General features: G+C 31.2%; 5 protein-coding genes across 5 annotated transcripts; 3 read left to right on the forward strand and 2 right to left on the reverse strand.

Annotated features, from left to right (window-relative positions):
* Positions 1-274: 274 nt before the first annotated feature.
* Positions 275-6,479, forward strand: LOC119671057 (protein wings apart-like). The gene is made up of 7 exons (XM_038081553.1): positions 275-1,263; positions 2,130-4,583; positions 4,635-5,465; positions 5,541-5,710; positions 5,781-5,869; positions 5,942-6,132; positions 6,199-6,479. Exons 1-7 carry the CDS (start codon positions 370-372, stop codon positions 6,427-6,429), a joined length of 4,860 nt encoding a protein of 1,619 aa, XP_037937481.1. The 5' UTR covers positions 275-369; the 3' UTR covers positions 6,430-6,479.
* A 2,417-nt stretch (positions 6,480-8,896) lies between these two features.
* Positions 8,897-9,584, forward strand: LOC119673132 (mitochondrial import inner membrane translocase subunit Tim9). The gene is made up of 3 exons (XM_038084368.1): positions 8,897-9,123; positions 9,202-9,297; positions 9,376-9,584. Exons 1-3 carry the CDS (start codon positions 9,064-9,066, stop codon positions 9,505-9,507), a joined length of 288 nt encoding a protein of 95 aa, XP_037940296.1. The 5' UTR covers positions 8,897-9,063; the 3' UTR covers positions 9,508-9,584.
* A 360-nt stretch (positions 9,585-9,944) lies between these two features.
* LOC119671058 (protein yippee) lies at positions 9,945-12,106 on the reverse strand. Its single transcript, XM_038081555.1, has 3 exons — positions 11,811-12,106; positions 11,580-11,739; positions 9,945-10,506 (listed from the first exon to the last, which is right to left on the reverse strand). The coding sequence occupies exons 1-3, from the start codon at positions 11,926-11,928 to the stop codon at positions 10,419-10,421; spliced, it is 366 nt and encodes a 121-aa protein (XP_037937483.1). The 5' UTR covers positions 11,929-12,106; the 3' UTR covers positions 9,945-10,418.
* Positions 12,107-12,919: 813 nt separating this feature from the next.
* Positions 12,920-13,878, reverse strand: LOC119671059 (copper homeostasis protein cutC homolog). The gene has a single exon (XM_038081556.1). It carries the CDS (start codon positions 13,808-13,810, stop codon positions 13,034-13,036), a length of 777 nt encoding a protein of 258 aa, XP_037937484.1. The 5' UTR covers positions 13,811-13,878; the 3' UTR covers positions 12,920-13,033.
* A 462-nt stretch (positions 13,879-14,340) lies between these two features.
* LOC119666997 lies at positions 14,341-15,005 on the forward strand. Its single transcript, XM_038076275.1, has 2 exons — positions 14,341-14,648; positions 14,711-15,005. Exons 1-2 carry the CDS (start codon positions 14,341-14,343, stop codon positions 15,003-15,005), a joined length of 603 nt encoding a protein of 200 aa, XP_037932203.1.
* Positions 15,006-16,981: the final 1,976 nt, after the last annotated feature.

Consider the following 16,981-nt stretch of genomic DNA (forward strand, 5'->3'; position numbering starts at 1 on the left):
ATGATCCATATTTTGTTAATTAATTGAGGATTTTTGCAATAAATTTACATCAACCAATCAATTTACAATAGTACCAATCAAAACTAGTGCTTTTTAATTAAAAATCCTAGAACCAGTACATTGACTGTAATTATTTTATAATGTTTATAATTGCATTAGTACAAAACAAGTAAAAATACTTATAGTATGATTATAAATTAATGATACTATTAAACGTAAATATGTAGATTACAGTTAATATCAATAAAGCAATATATTTTACTTTCAGTTTTCATATTAATGTAAAAAATATCTGGATAAAGATTCCTAGTATAAATTATATAAAATTTTAACAACTACCTTTGCACGTAAAACGCTAAACAACTGATAATGTCGCGTTGGGGTAAAACAATAGTCGTTCCTTTAGATTCGCTTTGTAAAGAGAAAGAAAGCACGAATCGCCCTACCGTAGCACGTTCCGTGGGTACTGTTGGAAAATGGGGTAAAATGGGTTTTACATCAACAAGAACTTATGCATTGTCTGCGCTTCCAGCTGCTATGGCAGCAGCTGCAGCAGCAGTGGCAGCATCAACTCCCTCTCAAAGTCCGGCATCAGCACTTGATGACGATCTATCTCCGTCGATTCCAGAACCTCCTAAACCAAAAAAGTTCTTTAAATCACGAAATACTACTCCACCAGAAGTCATAGCACAAATGCTACAACAATTGCCGCGTGTAGCAACATCACCGACACGTGATTCTTCACATAATCCCAGTTATCTTAGCACGCCAGTACTAGGCTCAGAGCCTATGAAAATGAAAATTTGTAAAAGTAATTCTGCTGAGCGGAAGAAGAAATCAACTAAAAAACTAGCTAAAGCGAAAAAATCGACGGAGGATATAGATGATGATGATATAGAGTCTTTAACTCCTAAACAACCCTCAGAGTCTAAATCGAAAAAGAAAAAAGAAGTGAAAAAAATCAAACCGGAGGCTCCGCCTTCGAGAATAATACCGCGTGCAAGAAAGGCAATTAATTACTGTGAGGATTATGATGATGAACGAACGTCTACACCAATCAAAGATATAATAATACCGAAGGTTAAGGAAAAGGTAACTGATGTACTGAATTCGCTACCTGTAGATGAACCGGCCTTACCACCTCCCGCTACGCCATCCATAACTTCCAATCAGATTTTATCTACTGTAACAAATCCTACTGCACCCGTAAATATGGCTCCCAAAACACCAGAACATCCACCAATTGTGCTGCGAATATCAAAGGTAATTCAATGCTTGGATATGTTTTTATATGAAATTGTTGTTTAATACAATTATTATTAATATATTAAAAGTGCTTAACTACAAACATAAACTTACAGCTACTCGTAGTAATAGTAGAATTAGCCTTCCAATTAGTAGCAATAAGTTACTTTATTTATTTTAATACTAACTTTATAAATATAAAAATTTCTTTTAAACCCATTTAAATATATAAGAAGTCATTAAATTACCAACTACATTTTGTGCGTTTACTATTGAAACTAAATTTCATAAAAAAAATCTTCTTAGTAATCACTTATATTTTGACCACAAATGTTTGTTGCTCTACACATACACAGAAAAGTTAATTTCACCACTCACTACTAGCAGGGGGCGCATATATTTGACACTAAATGCGATCAAGAAAAAAAACAAACCCAAAGAAGTTATAGAAAGTAAGCACAAAGAAGAACATGAAAAAAGAACCACTAAAAATTTTGGCGCGTTTTTCTATTACATTGCCTTTGTTGAAAAGGTGCTCATATTTATCAAATACTATTTTGCTGTAAACTGTATGTTTAAGTGTTTTATTTTAAAACCATTTTAATGCTATTTCTATTAAAATTAATTTTAATAAATTTTTAAACGTCTTGCATGACACATTAGTTTTATAACAAACAGTTTCTGTTCCACAGTTTCAAGCTGGTAACATTGTTCAGTTTTGTTTATGCTTTTAAATCGCAAAGCATCGTTATTTTGTCAAGCAAAAAATTTATTAAACATATAACACGTAATTATGAGAGGTACTTTCTACAAATTTATACTTAAAAAAATCATTAATATTTATTTTATATATTGATATTTTAATAATTCTTTGTATTTTGCAGGGTATTTCACGTTTGGTTAGTACAGACAGTGAGGAGCAACCAACAAATGCCAGTAATTCACCGCATCAGCACGATATTGAAGGAACAAAATCACGCCACGCTTCTACTGAAGAAGTGCCTGTCCCACCACTTAATGTAGCAACTGTATTACCAACTACTCCTAAAATCATTGTTAAGCCGCCTAAGCCTCCGTCTCCTGAACCGCCGCCACTGCTTAACGAGAACGACGAAATTAATTATTGTACTGTTAAAATATCACCGGATAAACCACCCAAAGAACGTCTAAAGATAATAATAAAAACCAACGTAATTCGAAAAGCAAACGCAGCAGCAGCAGCTGAAAAAGCCAACTCAGCAGATACAGCTACAGAAGGTGACCGACACGAAAAAGAGAAGAAACAAAGAAGTAAAAAGCATAAACACCCGAAACACACTTCTGTAGAACATTTAATACCTGCAGCTTCTACTTCCATCAGTGAATTTAAAACACCATCTCCACACTTGGCATTAGGCTTAGCTACGGAACAACAACAGCCACCTTCACGCACTATCATTTCTCCGCCAGCACTCTCTGAACGTGACTTTGATTCACAATCATCAGTACTCGGTAGCATTTCTTCCAAAGGAAACAGTACCCCACAGCTGCAAGTGCAAACGCCACAAGAGGAAAGTTGCGTTGTACGGAGCAGAGGTTCCAGTGTAATAACTAGTGACCTTGAAACGAGTCAGCACTCATCTCTTGTTGCAGCGCCTTCTGATATAGAGTCTCGTCTCGAATCTATGATGATGGATGGTGAAAATAGTCAACGTTCTATAAACCTTTTGGAAGCAGAACCTTTGCAAGAGGACATACTTGCGATTTTACGTGGTGATGATACTCAAGCGAACGATATCGTTAACGTAAAAGTTAATGGTACTAATAATGAAGGTGAAGGAGAGATTGCTGCAGACGAGGATGTTGAAATGCAGGATACAAAGCGGCGTACTCGCGGGCGTGGGCGAGAACCCATCGCAGTGAAAGCAAATTGCGTTGATGAAGAAGAAGAAATGCCAGCTGCTCTAAAAGCGCAGCCAGCAACTCGTACACGTGGTCGAAAACCACAAGTAAATGTGCCCTTAGTTGCACAAGAGGCTCCAACACTAAAGCGAACAACAAGACGTGGCGCAAAGAAACCAGAAGAAGTGACTGCCACTGTAGTTGCAATGGAAATTGAAGAACTTTCTCCGAATAAATATGCAGCTGAAGATATGTCACCAAATAAGTCCGAAGAAGAGAATCTGCCTACACAACCAACAGCCAGGAGGGGTCGTACGACGCGAAGCGCCAAAAATAACAATAATCTGAGTACTAATAATAATATAAACAAAATAGCCGATAATCTCTCAGCTAAAGCAGATGCCTCCAATGAATTGAAAGCCTCAACAATTAACACATCACAACCCACTTTGACAACGCAATCAACACAACGGAGCTATGGCCGTAAACGCAAAAATCAACAAGTGACGAAAGTTTTGCAACCTACAGAAGAGGACGATGATGCACAACAAATGATGCCAGCCAAAATACCCAATATTGAAGTAACAGATGTGCCAGGTGGAACTACAACAACGTCAGTCTCGCCATCACCTGAACTTTCCGCCCAAAAACGACATACATCCACGGTAGATCTACATGATGCCAATTCTAATTCAAACTCTCTTACTCGTCCATCCAGCACAACACCTATATCTCCTCCAAGACGAGATTATAAAATTAAAGATAAATTTAAGCGCACCTTAACTTTAGACAATCAAGTAAATTGCAATGCAGTAGTAGCTTCAAATGCCAACTCACTGTGTGCTGAAAACGCAGGAGTTGGTGAGGAAGAGCAACAGCGCGGTAGTGTAAAACTGGTCATATCTAAAAAGAAAGGCAGTATCTTCAAAAGCAGAGCACTTGTTCCACCAGAACAGTCTGAGCAATCATCTGTTGCTAAACGACATCTATACAAGCACAGTTGGGACGCCCAAGCGAATGGTGGCACTCGCAGTGATGGCACTGCATCACCTGCCAAATCAAATAATACGCAAGGCACTGTGCCGGATGATTTTAGTGAAGACTTTAATCCTATCGAAAAATTAACACGCGTAGTTAAACCAAATCCTCAAGCGAATCCTTTTGATATAGACATTGATGCTGAGAAACCTGCTGATACGATTACTAGCATTAAAGTTGATCGAAAAGCGAAAGAATATTACACTGTTGTGCGGAATGTGAAAGCTGCGCATCAAATACAAGAAATTGGTGAATATCAAGAGATGGACGATGATGTAGAGTACATTCTGGATGCATTACAACCGCATAATCCTACTCCAACGCGTTGTTTATCAGCCTTACAATTGGCCACAAAATGCATGACTCCCGCTTTTCGTATGCACGTAAGAGCACACGGTGTAGTGACCAAATTTTTCAAGGTAAATAAATTTAAAAATACTTTTTATATTCTTTCACTAATTGTGTTTAAGGCGCTTTCCGATGCGAACAAAAATTTGAGTCTTGGACTTTGCACCTCAGCTATTATGTATATACTTTCTCAGGAAGGTTTAAATATGGATTTGGATAGGGATGCTCTTGAACTAATGATGAACCTACTTGAGTCGGAAAGTGTTGCTGCACCTTCGGATAGAGCAAATTATGAACGCAATAAACAGAAAGTGCGAGAACTTTGCGAAGAAATCAAATTGCAAGGAAAAGGAACACATCTAAATGTTGACTCGATTTCAGTGGGTACATTAGCAATGGAAACTTTGCTTTCATTGACATCAAAGCGTGCAGGCGAGTGGTTCAAGGAAGAATTGAGAGAACTTGGTGGTTTAGAACAAATTATTAAAACAATATGCGATTCCTGTCGACCCATTATCACGTGTAGTGAAGAATCATTAGCCATTAATTGGACGCATTCACTTTTAGAAAATATACAAACTGTGGAGCGTTGTATGCGGGTGCTAGAAAATGTAACGCAAATGAATGAAGAAAATCAGAAATATATTTTAAATTATGCAAAAGGAGGAACTGTGAAAACGCTCTGCACGTTGTATAGATTATGTGATCGGGAACTAGTTTTGCATCCTACAAGTGAACATACGGCCAAAGATGATCCTGGTGTGCTACTGCGTCAAGTGCTGATACCACTGATGAAAGTACTCATTAATTTAACACATACGTTCAATCCAGCAAATGCAGTGGGGCCCGAGGTGGTTGGACAACAAAAAGATCTTATAGAAATAAGTTTCCATTTATTGCTGCAAGCACCGAATTACATTCCTGATAAATGCGTCTTCGAACTAAGCATATTGGTAAATATAAAAATAAAACTAAGAACATATTGAATTATTTCTAACTTTAACATATTTAATTTAATTGAATTATAGGTGCTTTTGCTACTTATAAATCTTTCTATGCACAATATACCAAATCGAACTGCAATTATCAAAGCATATGCTCCATCAGAATTTGGTTTACATTATGATGATCAACAAACTAAGATGACAGCTGTTCAAGCTTTGATGGAATATTTCTACAAATGTGAAGAGTTAGCTAGGTATGCCATTATATACAATTTATGTTTATTCACACAATTTATTTAATAAATTTGTGATTTTGTAATTTAGACTGGTTGAAAAGAATACAGATGCAATTTTGGATAATACTGAGAAAAACAAAAAAAAACAAGAGGAAGTAGACGAGACTGTAAACAACTGTGAGTTTATTAAAAAACTTTTATATTACTTAATATAATACTTTTATTATTATTATTATTTTGTATATATAGTACTACAAAAGGCGGGACATCACATGGAGCATACCCTTAAAGGTAGTTACACTGGCATACTCATTGGACACTTAATTACAGATAATGAAGAGTATGAAGCTGTAATACGCACACATTTGCATGGTAATGGATTCAAAGAGCTTGTCAGTGTTTTGGAAAAATACTACACATTCATGAATTTAACAGCGAGCGTAAGTTTCCATGCTACAATTTATAATTTCAATATAAAAAATTAAAATTATTATTTTATTTTACAGTCGGAAGCTTCTGTTGTCGCACATATTAAGTCTACAAAGAAAATAATTGATTACTTTAAGAAACGTGATTTAGTAAATGAAATGAATGAACCAAATGATAGTGCGCTTCCATTGAATTTAGACACAAGTCAGTCTAATGTTACAGATACTTCACCATCAACTTCAACTGGCGCTTCGGGATCAACTCGAAGTAACGCGCAACGCGTGTACAAAACATACAGTTCCAGATAATTTTGCTGTACAGAAACTTAAATGAATTTTATCTGTGCCACTACAAAAAACAAAACACATGCGCATTTTTGTAATTATTCTGTACGAGATATTTTTTAAATATTTAATATTTTATGTTTTTCAATGTCCATTTCAAATGTTTCATTTAAAAGTGTTTAGTTTCATTTAAATGTGTGTAATATTTAAATTATTTTTAATCATTAAGTATATGTAAGAATTTCAAGCGCAGTTTTTTTATAATAATTATGTTTTCTATGATTGTATCGGCTTATGAATGTAAATTGTACTTTCGCTGTAAAACTAATTTAATGCTTCTTTGTAGAATTAATTTTTACTTAAAACGTACGATAATGATATATAGATATTTACGTATATATACATATATATATAAATATATATTTAAACGTATTAAATGTAGTTCGTAATTAAATAATTACCTATTGTAAATATAAAACATATTCATTTATGTGTAGTGTTTATAGAGTTAAAATTTTCGTTTAATATTTTTTTATTTAAAAATAAATATTGTAACAAATTTTGAACAAAAAATAAAAATTTTAAGAAAGTGATGTGAATTTAATACAAAATTGAAAGGAATTTAAATAATTTTTTGAGAACAGAAATTTCATATTTTAGATTTTACAAAGACAAAATTGCATATGAAAACGGAAAAAATTTTCGGGAACAAAATATATATTTATTTTGAGTTTAACTACTATTAAATAAATTATTTAAATAAATGTATACAACTGTTTTATTTTAAACGAGAAATTCGTATATACACTTATTAGTGTTGTAAGACTTAATGATTCGGTTACTTATTCATACTTAATAATATAAAATAACTAACTCGATTACCAAGCGCTATTTATGAGCCCTCAAAGTGATTTTACAAGCGATTCCGTACTGGACACAATGACAACAACAGTAACTTCTAGAGTTCGACCCAACCGCTGCTGGAACCAGCAAAAGGTATTTGTTATATGATTGTCAATTGTCCCTGAAGAATGAATCACAAGCTAACAAAAAATTACTGATACTGATAGTTTACTGATACATAACATAACAATACAATATGTTGAAAACGAGACATATAGAATAAAGCTTCTTTAACTGTGTTGTAGTCATTGGTTATTTTAAAATATGAATAGTTTCCAGACATAAAATTGGTTGCTGATAAAGCAAACTTGGTAGATAATTTCTATATTGTGCACATCTTTCACTTTTCGCATCTAAATCTTTATCGCACTAATCCTGTATAATATCTAACATTTATTATCCTTAGATCTTCTTTAATAGCATAAATCTTCTTTCTTTTTAGTCCGCCCTTTATTTGACATCTCAAATCACTATATTTTAGAATTTTCTTCATTGATTTTAAATAATGTATTGCAATTTTTCGAGGCAGCATTTAATAAGCAAACGTAGCTAGAAAAAAAAATAAGTACGCACTTATTTTGCATTTTTTGTGAAAGATGTGAATAAGTTCTACACGGTTATTAAGATAAACTCGAAAATGATTTAAATACGTCTTATAGATACCGAATACATATGCCTACGTGGTTTTCAGAAAGTTGGTAAGCATAATTATTGTTTATTAGTACACATATATATTTCAATTTTCTTTCATTTCTAAAATTTTTAAAATTGACAATATTATGAATAAAGGTACATCCACACCAAAGTGATCACTTGTGAACGAACATTAGTATTTTAAGTATTTTATTTTAAATTTGCATAATGAAAACAAATAAATAAATTAATTCTTTTTTTTTCTAGTTAAAATATGAATTTAGAAAATATTATAATAATTATAAATATTTTGAATAAAAAAATGATAATACGGCGTTTACATTGGCCGAAAATGGCTCATTTTGGTCAAAAATCGAAAATGAGTATCGAATGGCTCATTCTTGCATATAAAATTTCAAGCACAAAAATGAGCAATTTTCTCACATTCTGTATGACGTTCGAATGCATTCCACATACGTTCCAAATGCAAAGGAATCCATTGAACATACCCTAAATGAAAGCTCTTCATGGCATTTTAACAGTTTGAAAAAGCTGTTTTTAACATATTTACAAAAAAAGGTAAACAAATGTTTGGTGGTTGCATTTTCTTGAAAACGATGCACTGCTTTTTAGAACTTTTACTTCCCAAAAAGTAATTAATCGAAGTTAAAAATATGTTTTAAGTTTCTAATGTAAGGTTTGAAGGCATATTTAACCTTCATGCAACATTTTTTTGGCACAGGCCAAAAATCAAATCAACATGCAAATTGAAAAATCAGCTGTTGAAATGAGAACAAATGAAAAAGAACGAATGTAAACACTTTCAATGTAAACGCCATATTAGTTTGTAAACTATAAAATACTTGTTTAAGTATTTATCGAAACTATTTTATAGACCACTGGTTACTGATTATAGAGTACTACTGGTTACTTGTCAATTCAAAGGACAGAGTTGTTAAGAAATATTCTATTTGTATTAAAGTAGGTTGTCAAAAACAGCTGTTAGCTGATTACACTGCCTCGTTGTTGGACGATTACATATTAAAATATACAAAATTAAATTTTTCGTAAATTTAATAAAATTTTGAATTAAAGTGACAATAATTCATATCTCAATTAAAAATGGCAGCCGCAGGACAACAAGTAACACTTGAAACAATAGATAAGGATCAAATGAAAACAGTAAGATAAAAAAATTGATACAGAATTGTGCGAAATAATTTTAAAACTTTTTTAAATGACATTGTTTTTGTTTTGTAGTTTTCAGATTTCTTGATGTCTTATAATAAATTATCTGAAATGTGCTTTTCAGACTGTGTCCGTGATTTCACCTCCCGTACCGTGAAAAATAATGAAGTATGTACATCGAAATTATATCACCAACAACAAAAGAGTGTATTGGTTAATGTGTTCCTTTGTTTTGTTAAATTTCAGGAAAAATGCGCATTGAATTGCATGGAAAAATATCTTAAAATGAATCAGAGGATTTCCCAACGCTTCCAAGAGTTCCAAATGATTGTCAATGAAAATGCAATGGCTATGGCACAAAAGACCGGCAAATTATAAAACCTCAAATAGCGCGGCTGCATTTGTACAAACTTTGTTATAGTTCTATATTGTATTTAGTGAAATACATTACAATGTTAAAATAAATTTTAAGTTAAAAAATTAAATTGACTTAGTTTTTTATATGCAGGCGAAAAAGGTTACATGCGTTAGTTGCGCCAATAACAATTTAGGAGTTTAATTAAAGGGATGCTGATTATTAGCTTATTTCATTTTATTTATTATTTGCACAGCAAAAAATATTACTGTAGTACAAACAAATTTATGAAATTATTGCGACGGAAATGAAAACAGAAAAATTGTTTTTTTAAATAATAAAAATTCACTTTTTTCCATTTATTATAATAGGTGTTCTAATTTTTCTGAAAGCAAAAACACTAAAGTTTTTATGTCTAAATTTTTCATTTATTGTTGAATATATTTAATAACGCATACGTATTAACTTTAAAAGTAATTTTATTTTACTTAATTCATAATTTAGCATGATATTCGTCACAAAATACTCACACTTAACGTTTTATAAGTGATAATATTTGTAATATAACGATATTCGTAATATAAAATATATATTAAGTTCATAATTTATTGTAAAATTAAGTTGCTGACTTGTGATTACATGAGTTCGCCTTTGAAAAATATATATATATTAAGTAAATTATAGTATAATATTGATAAATATGTAAGCTTTAAAGCCTCACTTTCAAACGACGATTTGTGCAAGCCTCGCTTTAGTACGCAAGTAAATTTATTTTTAAATATAGAAAATATGTATATATATACTACTAATAATAATAATAATAATGATTTTTACAAACTAAAACACCATAAATTAGCTTAGATTCAAAAATGACTTAAACATCTACTTTAAATAAGGATGCATATAACTATGTTTATTTATTGATCAACTTGGTTTAATGATGAGGTTGTATTACTTCTGTAGCTAACCCTTCTGCTTCGCTGATGAGTGCATACTCTAAAATAACGCGACCTTCTTTGTACCTGCAATTTGTAAAATATAAAATAGATTAATTATAATTGTAATATTTGGTACTATTAGTTAGTTATTTCATTTACTTATATATTTTAAAAGATAATAAATTAAACAAAAATAAATAGTGTATAATAGTAAAACTACAATTATAAATATACTGACGAGGTCGTTTTAACCTTCTAACAACACTCTTTAACAATGAATTTGGAAAAGTGGCAGATTGGAGGAACCAACAGGCTTAATTAATTATGTTTAATAGACGTGAATACAAATGCACTTTTTGTAAAATGCACATTTTATTGAAAAGTTATAGAACATGATTGCTTATTGCTTATTTCAGCGGTTGTACCAAGACAAAACTTTTTATTTGTTACAACTGTAGAGCAAGCACATAAAAGGATGACGAATTTTGCAAAATAGGATGGGATTTGGAGTCTATAAGGTAGGAGCCCATACAAAAGAATCTTAACAACTCAACGGAGTGAGTTATAAAGTAATAAAATTTGTGTGTGCATTTGGATATGAAAACAAAAACTGTAATGTTATGAGGAATAGAGCTGCAATTGGGGCATACATTGAGGACAGACGTATTTATGAGTAATAACTAGCTGATAATCATAGGACTATTATCACACCTCGTGTAGTTATTGTACAAAGAAGTCTGTCTTTGTTCAGTTAAGAAGCTAGTTCTTGTGGCTATAATCAGGCTTCATGTAGTTCGTACTGATATAATCAGACTTCATACAATTATTGCTGCATGAGAGAGAAGTCTTTCATTTATCCAATGATGGGGATTAATGTAGTACAGTATAGTTATTGATACACCTTAGTGGAAAAGCTAGTTTAATAGTTATGGAAGATTCATTTATTAATAGAGAAAATACTATGATCATTAATAACGCTTTTGTGTTACTTCCACGGGTTTACCATATTATAAACAAATAAATATGAAATAATGCTGAAAATTTTAAATAAATAAAATTTTAAATTCATACACAATGTATATGTACTAAAATATAATACTTAACATTTACAAATTATAAACAAAAGAAATATTTAAATATTTTATGTATGAACTTACTTTTGATTGTCTTCGGTAGCAAATTCATACATCCAACCCAACTTGTTATTGCAGTTTTTGCACATAACATCGCGTACCATGTGTCGACCCGTAAGCATTACACGCTCCTGTACATTACTGAACGTGAGATTAACGACTCGTTTAAACAGATAAGCTCGACCTAAGTATATAGGAAGTGCACAATATGACGTCATTAGAATGATATTACAATATGAATTATAAAATATTTACCTGTGGCACCAGTAAAACGGGTGCTTATCAGCTGATTGCGATTTGTTAAGTTTGTATGACACTGTGCACAATTAAATAATTTAATGCCACCAAGATGCTCCAGAAATATTCTACCCATTATATGCTATAATAATTGCTTTCTTTGTTGATTTACTTTTCTTTATATCTAGAGAATTTCTAGTGCTCTTTATGCATATATTCTCTTTGGCATTACGACAAAAAAAAAAAAATTCTGTATAATTAGAACGCAATTTATCTGAAAGTTTTATTTATTCTACTAACAAAATTTATTTAAACATTTTTTATTAATTTTTTTAACTTATGATATGTTAAAACCATTTTTATATTTGAATTTTTATTGTTCAATGATTTTCTTAGCAATCCAAGTAAAATTATTTTCTTTTTTCGTATCAATTCCGTCGTTAAAATGAAAAGAACAACAGCGAAAGTTGAAGAAAGAAAAAGAGAAAACAAAACAAAAACAGTTTAGTCTTATCCCGCAAACAGAGAGGCAATGTAACGTAATTTTGATTCTACTCTTAAATAGTAGTATAGAAGACATACCAATCTTAACTAATAGTAGTATAAAGTTCTTTGCATATTAAGTACACATCATATGTATATAAAATGATATTTAAGTAGAATTTGATAATCATGTTTAGAAAATACATGCGTAAAATATGTTCGGTATTATTTTTCAAAAATTTTAATTCTGATAATTTTGATACTAGAGTGGAATTTCAACATTAGGATTTTAAAAATCTTAGTAAGAATCATATTATATTTTATATTTAATTTTATATATTATATTTATATTGAAAGCAACAACAAATGTGATGATCGACAATGATTTGTTATTCTCCATAACATGGCCATTAGATTACCTTTTGGAGGTGATAACTACTGATTGTGGAAATGGTGGGCAACTTTCTGTGAATGAATAAATAAATATATTAATTCTGAAGACCGTTATTTGGAACAACTTTCCTGTAAATTTTATGCCAAACTAAACTATTGGTGGCTTCTGTACATTAAAAAAATAAAAATCCAATACTTAATCGTTTCGTTTTTTTTTTTTATTGACTTAAATGTTTAAATAACAAATTTAATTCTTTGAATGGCATTTAATTTGTTGAAAATATTCATCGACAAGTACTTTGCATCATACATTTTATATGGTATATAATATATGTATATGATATATAAATAAAATCAATTAAAAATTATTCTCCAGTCACTGCTCTACCAATAGCTACCATCTTTCGTACAACATTGACATCTGTTATTGAATAAGGTTCAATATCTTGTTTTCCCATAGAAATCTCACAATCCATTTTTGTAATATTAATATTTTCACCAGCTTCTTTCTTCGCAGAGGCGTGAAATTCAGCACATTTAGTAGCTGTAAGAATCTCATCTAAGTTACTAACACTAATACCTGCCCCAGGCATTATTATTATATCACGATGATGTTTCGCAATTAGTTTTGCCAAATTGTTAGTACCTTCTTCTGCGCTTTGACAAAAACCACTACTCAATATTCGTTTAAAACCAAGATGTCTTATTTGTGAAACAGTTTCGTCCATACAAATTGGATTAGTTAGATCAAATGCACGGTGAAATGTTACTGGCAGACCAGCTGCTTGCTGTAAAACATATTGGCACTGCTCCGTATTTACAGTTTGTCCGTTCGTTAGAGCACCGAAGACAAAGCCATCTGCACCTTGTTCACGGAGTATATCCATATCGGCAAGTAAAGCTTGAATTTCTAGTGTCGAATAAATAAAGTCATTTCCACGTCTTGGTCGTAACATGCAAAATATTGGAATGTTAAGACATTTCTCTTTAAGTATTTTCAGTGTACCAACACTTGGTGTTAAACCACCTTCACTTAGCGCTGAGCATAATTCAATTCGTGCTGCTCCACCTTCAGCAGCCGCCACAGCTGATGCGATGGAATCAACACAGACTTCCAGTTTTATACAATTCTTTGACGACATTTCACGAAATGTAAAATATTCACTAGAATAAAATTTTTTAGTACTGCTTTGTTTATCAACAAAGCAAAGTGTCACATTTGTACTAAAATCATTTAGGAGGGTTGCATATAAATTAACTCCAGTTTAGTACTAAAAAGTTACTAACAGTTTCAAACTATCTCCATTAACACATTCGTAATATTATTATAGCAATTTTAAAAATTTTAAAAATATTGATATATATATATTGATATATATTGATATATATAGACTTTATTAGATATGCTAAGATAGGTATGTAAAGCTTAAGGTTCAGTTAGACGGTAGTTAACGTAAGATGTTAAGAAGAAACGAAATGAAAATTTCGCTTTAAGTTAAGGCGGTGTTAGACGGTAAGTAAGCAGCTGACTTTGTTTACATTGGAACATGCAAATGAAATATTTTCAAAAGTTCCAGTCGGTAGTTGAGTGTCCGCAAGTGTAGTGAAATTCTGTGTTATTTTTGTTGAAAGTGAAATAATTAACAATAGTTTAAGTAAATTATTAACAAATATGTATAATCAAAATGAATTGACTGTGCAAGCTTGTAATTTGTTTCTAAACATTTTGCGCTTGTACAGCATGAGAAATCAAATGCGCAATAGAAGGTGGCGAGTTCGTCCTATTAATGTGGATCGTGCTCTACATGGCTATTACCGAAAAACGTTTTTAGCCATAAAAGAAAAAAATAACGAAGAATTTTTTAGTCATACACGGATGTCTAAAGAATTATATACTTTATTATTGAAGTTAATAGCTCCTTCTGCGACAAAATGTGGGCAGCAAATAAATGCTGATGAACGTTTATCACTTACTCTTTTGTAAGTTACATATACTGTTTTATTAGTAATTTTAGTAAAAATAACACGAACATTTTTTAAAGGTATTTGGCACATGGCGTCCCTTTACAGAGTTTAGCATGGAGCTATAAATTGGGAAGAACTACAGTTAGAAACACCGTGTTGGAAATGTGTGATATTATTTGGCAATTACTATCACCAATATATTTAAGTGAACCTACAGAAGAGCAATATCGGCATATTGCATCAGATTTTTGGCAAACATGGAACAGTCCAAATTGTGTTGGTGCAATTGATGGCAAGCATGTTGCTATTAAATGTCCTCGGGGATCAGGTTCCCAACTCCAACCGGTAGTTGCTTGTTCTCAAGTGAAGTGAATTTCTATGTTTCTATATATATTTTTTGTACGAATGTACTTTCAAAGTAAAACAAATAAAAACATTTTTAGTGAAATATTTTTATATATAACTAATGTTTTAATATTATTTATTATTATTAAATAAGTATTTCTCTTCAATATTTATTATACCATAAATTAAATTCTTTCTACTGATTATTGATCAATATATAAGATATTAATTATTGATATTATAAAATAAATAATATTAACTATTATAAAATACAATTACCTATTGTAAAAATGTTAATAAAATAAATTTATTAAAATATTTTCTGCTGATTATTTTTGCTATATAGAAATACAATCAATATTCAGCAATATTAATAAAATAATTATATAAAAAAATATAATATAAAAAAAAAATTTATTAATAATCACATTCATAATCACAATATTTTTTCGTCTACTCTCGTTATAGTAAACATATTCCGCACATAATTGCAACGCATCCACCCTCATCAAGGTTTTGCGAGCAACTGAGCACAGTTTTTAAAATCGCTTAACGTCAAAACCTAATTGAATTTGATTTTTCTATAAGTTCGCCACATATGTTTATTTCGTTCCTATCAAATACACAGGTTTGGTTGTTTGTGCATTTCGCTTTGACTTAACTTCTTACGTTAACTACCGTCTAACTCCACCTTTAAGCTTAAGGATCACTGTATTCCTTCGCATATGAGAAATAGAATGAAAAATTTAACAAAATGCTTATAGTACAGTAAATGAGACATATAAGCGATATAGTTAATGTCTAGATAAAAATTATGAAAGCTCTTTTATCAATTTGGTTCTATTTTATGAATTATTTAATATTTATTGGTTGTTACAACATATATTTATTTAATAATTATAAGCTTAAGTTTAATTTTTGATGGTTTAAAAAAAAATTTTAGATTTACAGTATTTTTTTTTTTCTGAAAAGTCTTCTAGCTTTCCATAATTTCTTTGATTTTTATTCAAAGTGAAATTAATCAATTTATAACGTAAAATTTACATTATATAGTAACAGATTGACGGTAATCGCAGTTTATCCGCTTAAGAGACCTCACATCGGTGGCGTTGCTAACGTTTGTATACTTTTCGTAAGACGAAGATGAACTAACACAGTTTTAAAAACTAATAGTGCAACACACGGTCTGGACCTGTTGGCAAGCAGTAAAGCAACTTCACATCATGAATTTTGTGTAGCAACAGTAGAAGTGAATCCATTTTTGATTACAGTTTTTCTATTAAACTAACTTTATATTGGCCATCAGGAAACGTTTCGAAATAGTGTTAGGGAAGAAACCATTAATATTACGGTAGCTATATTTTGAAAATTAGTGAGGACTTTTCCGATGTTGGTCAAGAAAATGCTAATATTAACAAAGCAGTGGGTTGTATACCATTTTTCCACCAGTTAAATTTAAATCTATTTAGTGGAAGATTTGCTCACTGAGGTGGAATAACTGAGGTGCAACTACATTATTATCTCCAAAACGGCAAAAAGTGTACGTAAAGAAACAGACTGGAATAATTAAAGAGGTGGTTTTCACGAATGCAAAAGTAAATTTTGGGTTGCAAAAAAATACTTTTAGCAACAGTTCTGTGGAACTATTGAAGCTTTAAAAAACGCATTAAGGTTTAGAAAACTACTACCTGGATTTCCTTTAATTTTGGGCAGCATTAAGTAGCGGAATGGCTCATGGACAGGCTCAATTCAAGAGTCTCTTGATGTTCTGATGGTGACACGCTTTCTAGGCTTTACCGTTGTTAAATCACAGGCAACAAATATTTCTCGTGTGGTTGGGTTTGACGTTACAGATTACCAAGAAAGCAAACTTTTACATGCCTTTATACCACCGACCTAAGTAAATATATCTAGTGACACAATATGGTATGCGCTATCATAATCAATAACTTACAGTATATACTAGTTTAGTTCCGATAAGAGCGAGATATTTATTTATATGC

The sequence above is a fragment of the Teleopsis dalmanni genome, chromosome 1 (assembly GCF_002237135.1).
Source record: "Teleopsis dalmanni isolate 2A chromosome 1, ASM223713v2, whole genome shotgun sequence".
Classification (NCBI taxonomy): Eukaryota; Metazoa; Arthropoda; class Insecta; order Diptera; family Diopsidae; genus Teleopsis; species Teleopsis dalmanni.

Bases quoted from the DNA above. Each gene is read 5' to 3' on its own strand.
- LOC119671057 (XM_038081553.1), top strand. From the start codon at position 370: ATGTCGCGTTGGGGTAAAACAATAGTCGTTCCTTTAGATTCGCTTTGT. The intron at 1,264-2,129 runs GTAATTCAATGC...TGTATTTTGCAG, and splicing joins TTGTGCTGCGAATATCAAAG to GGTATTTCACGTTTGGTTAG. The intron at 5,870-5,941 runs GTGAGTTTATTA...TTGTATATATAG, and splicing joins AGACGAGACTGTAAACAACT to TACTACAAAAGGCGGGACAT.
- LOC119673132 (XM_038084368.1), top strand. From the start codon at position 9,064: ATGGCAGCCGCAGGACAACAAGTAACACTTGAAACAATAGATAAGGAT. The intron at 9,124-9,201 runs GTAAGATAAAAA...TTTGTTTTGTAG, and splicing joins ATAAGGATCAAATGAAAACA to TTTTCAGATTTCTTGATGTC. The intron at 9,298-9,375 runs GTATGTACATCG...GTTAAATTTCAG, and splicing joins GTACCGTGAAAAATAATGAA to GAAAAATGCGCATTGAATTG.
- LOC119671058 (XM_038081555.1), bottom strand. From the start codon at position 11,928: ATGGGTAGAATATTTCTGGAGCATCTTGGTGGCATTAAATTATTTAAT. The intron at 11,740-11,810 runs GTAAATATTTTA...CTATATACTTAG, and splicing joins CCGTTTTACTGGTGCCACAG to GTCGAGCTTATCTGTTTAAA. The intron at 10,507-11,579 runs GTAAGTTCATAC...TACAAATTGCAG, and splicing joins GCTACCGAAGACAATCAAAA to GTACAAAGAAGGTCGCGTTA.
- LOC119671059 (XM_038081556.1), bottom strand. From the start codon at position 13,810: ATGTCGTCAAAGAATTGTATAAAACTGGAAGTCTGTGTTGATTCCATC.
- LOC119666997 (XM_038076275.1), top strand. From the start codon at position 14,341: ATGTATAATCAAAATGAATTGACTGTGCAAGCTTGTAATTTGTTTCTA. The intron at 14,649-14,710 runs GTAAGTTACATA...CATTTTTTAAAG, and splicing joins CGTTTATCACTTACTCTTTT to GTATTTGGCACATGGCGTCC.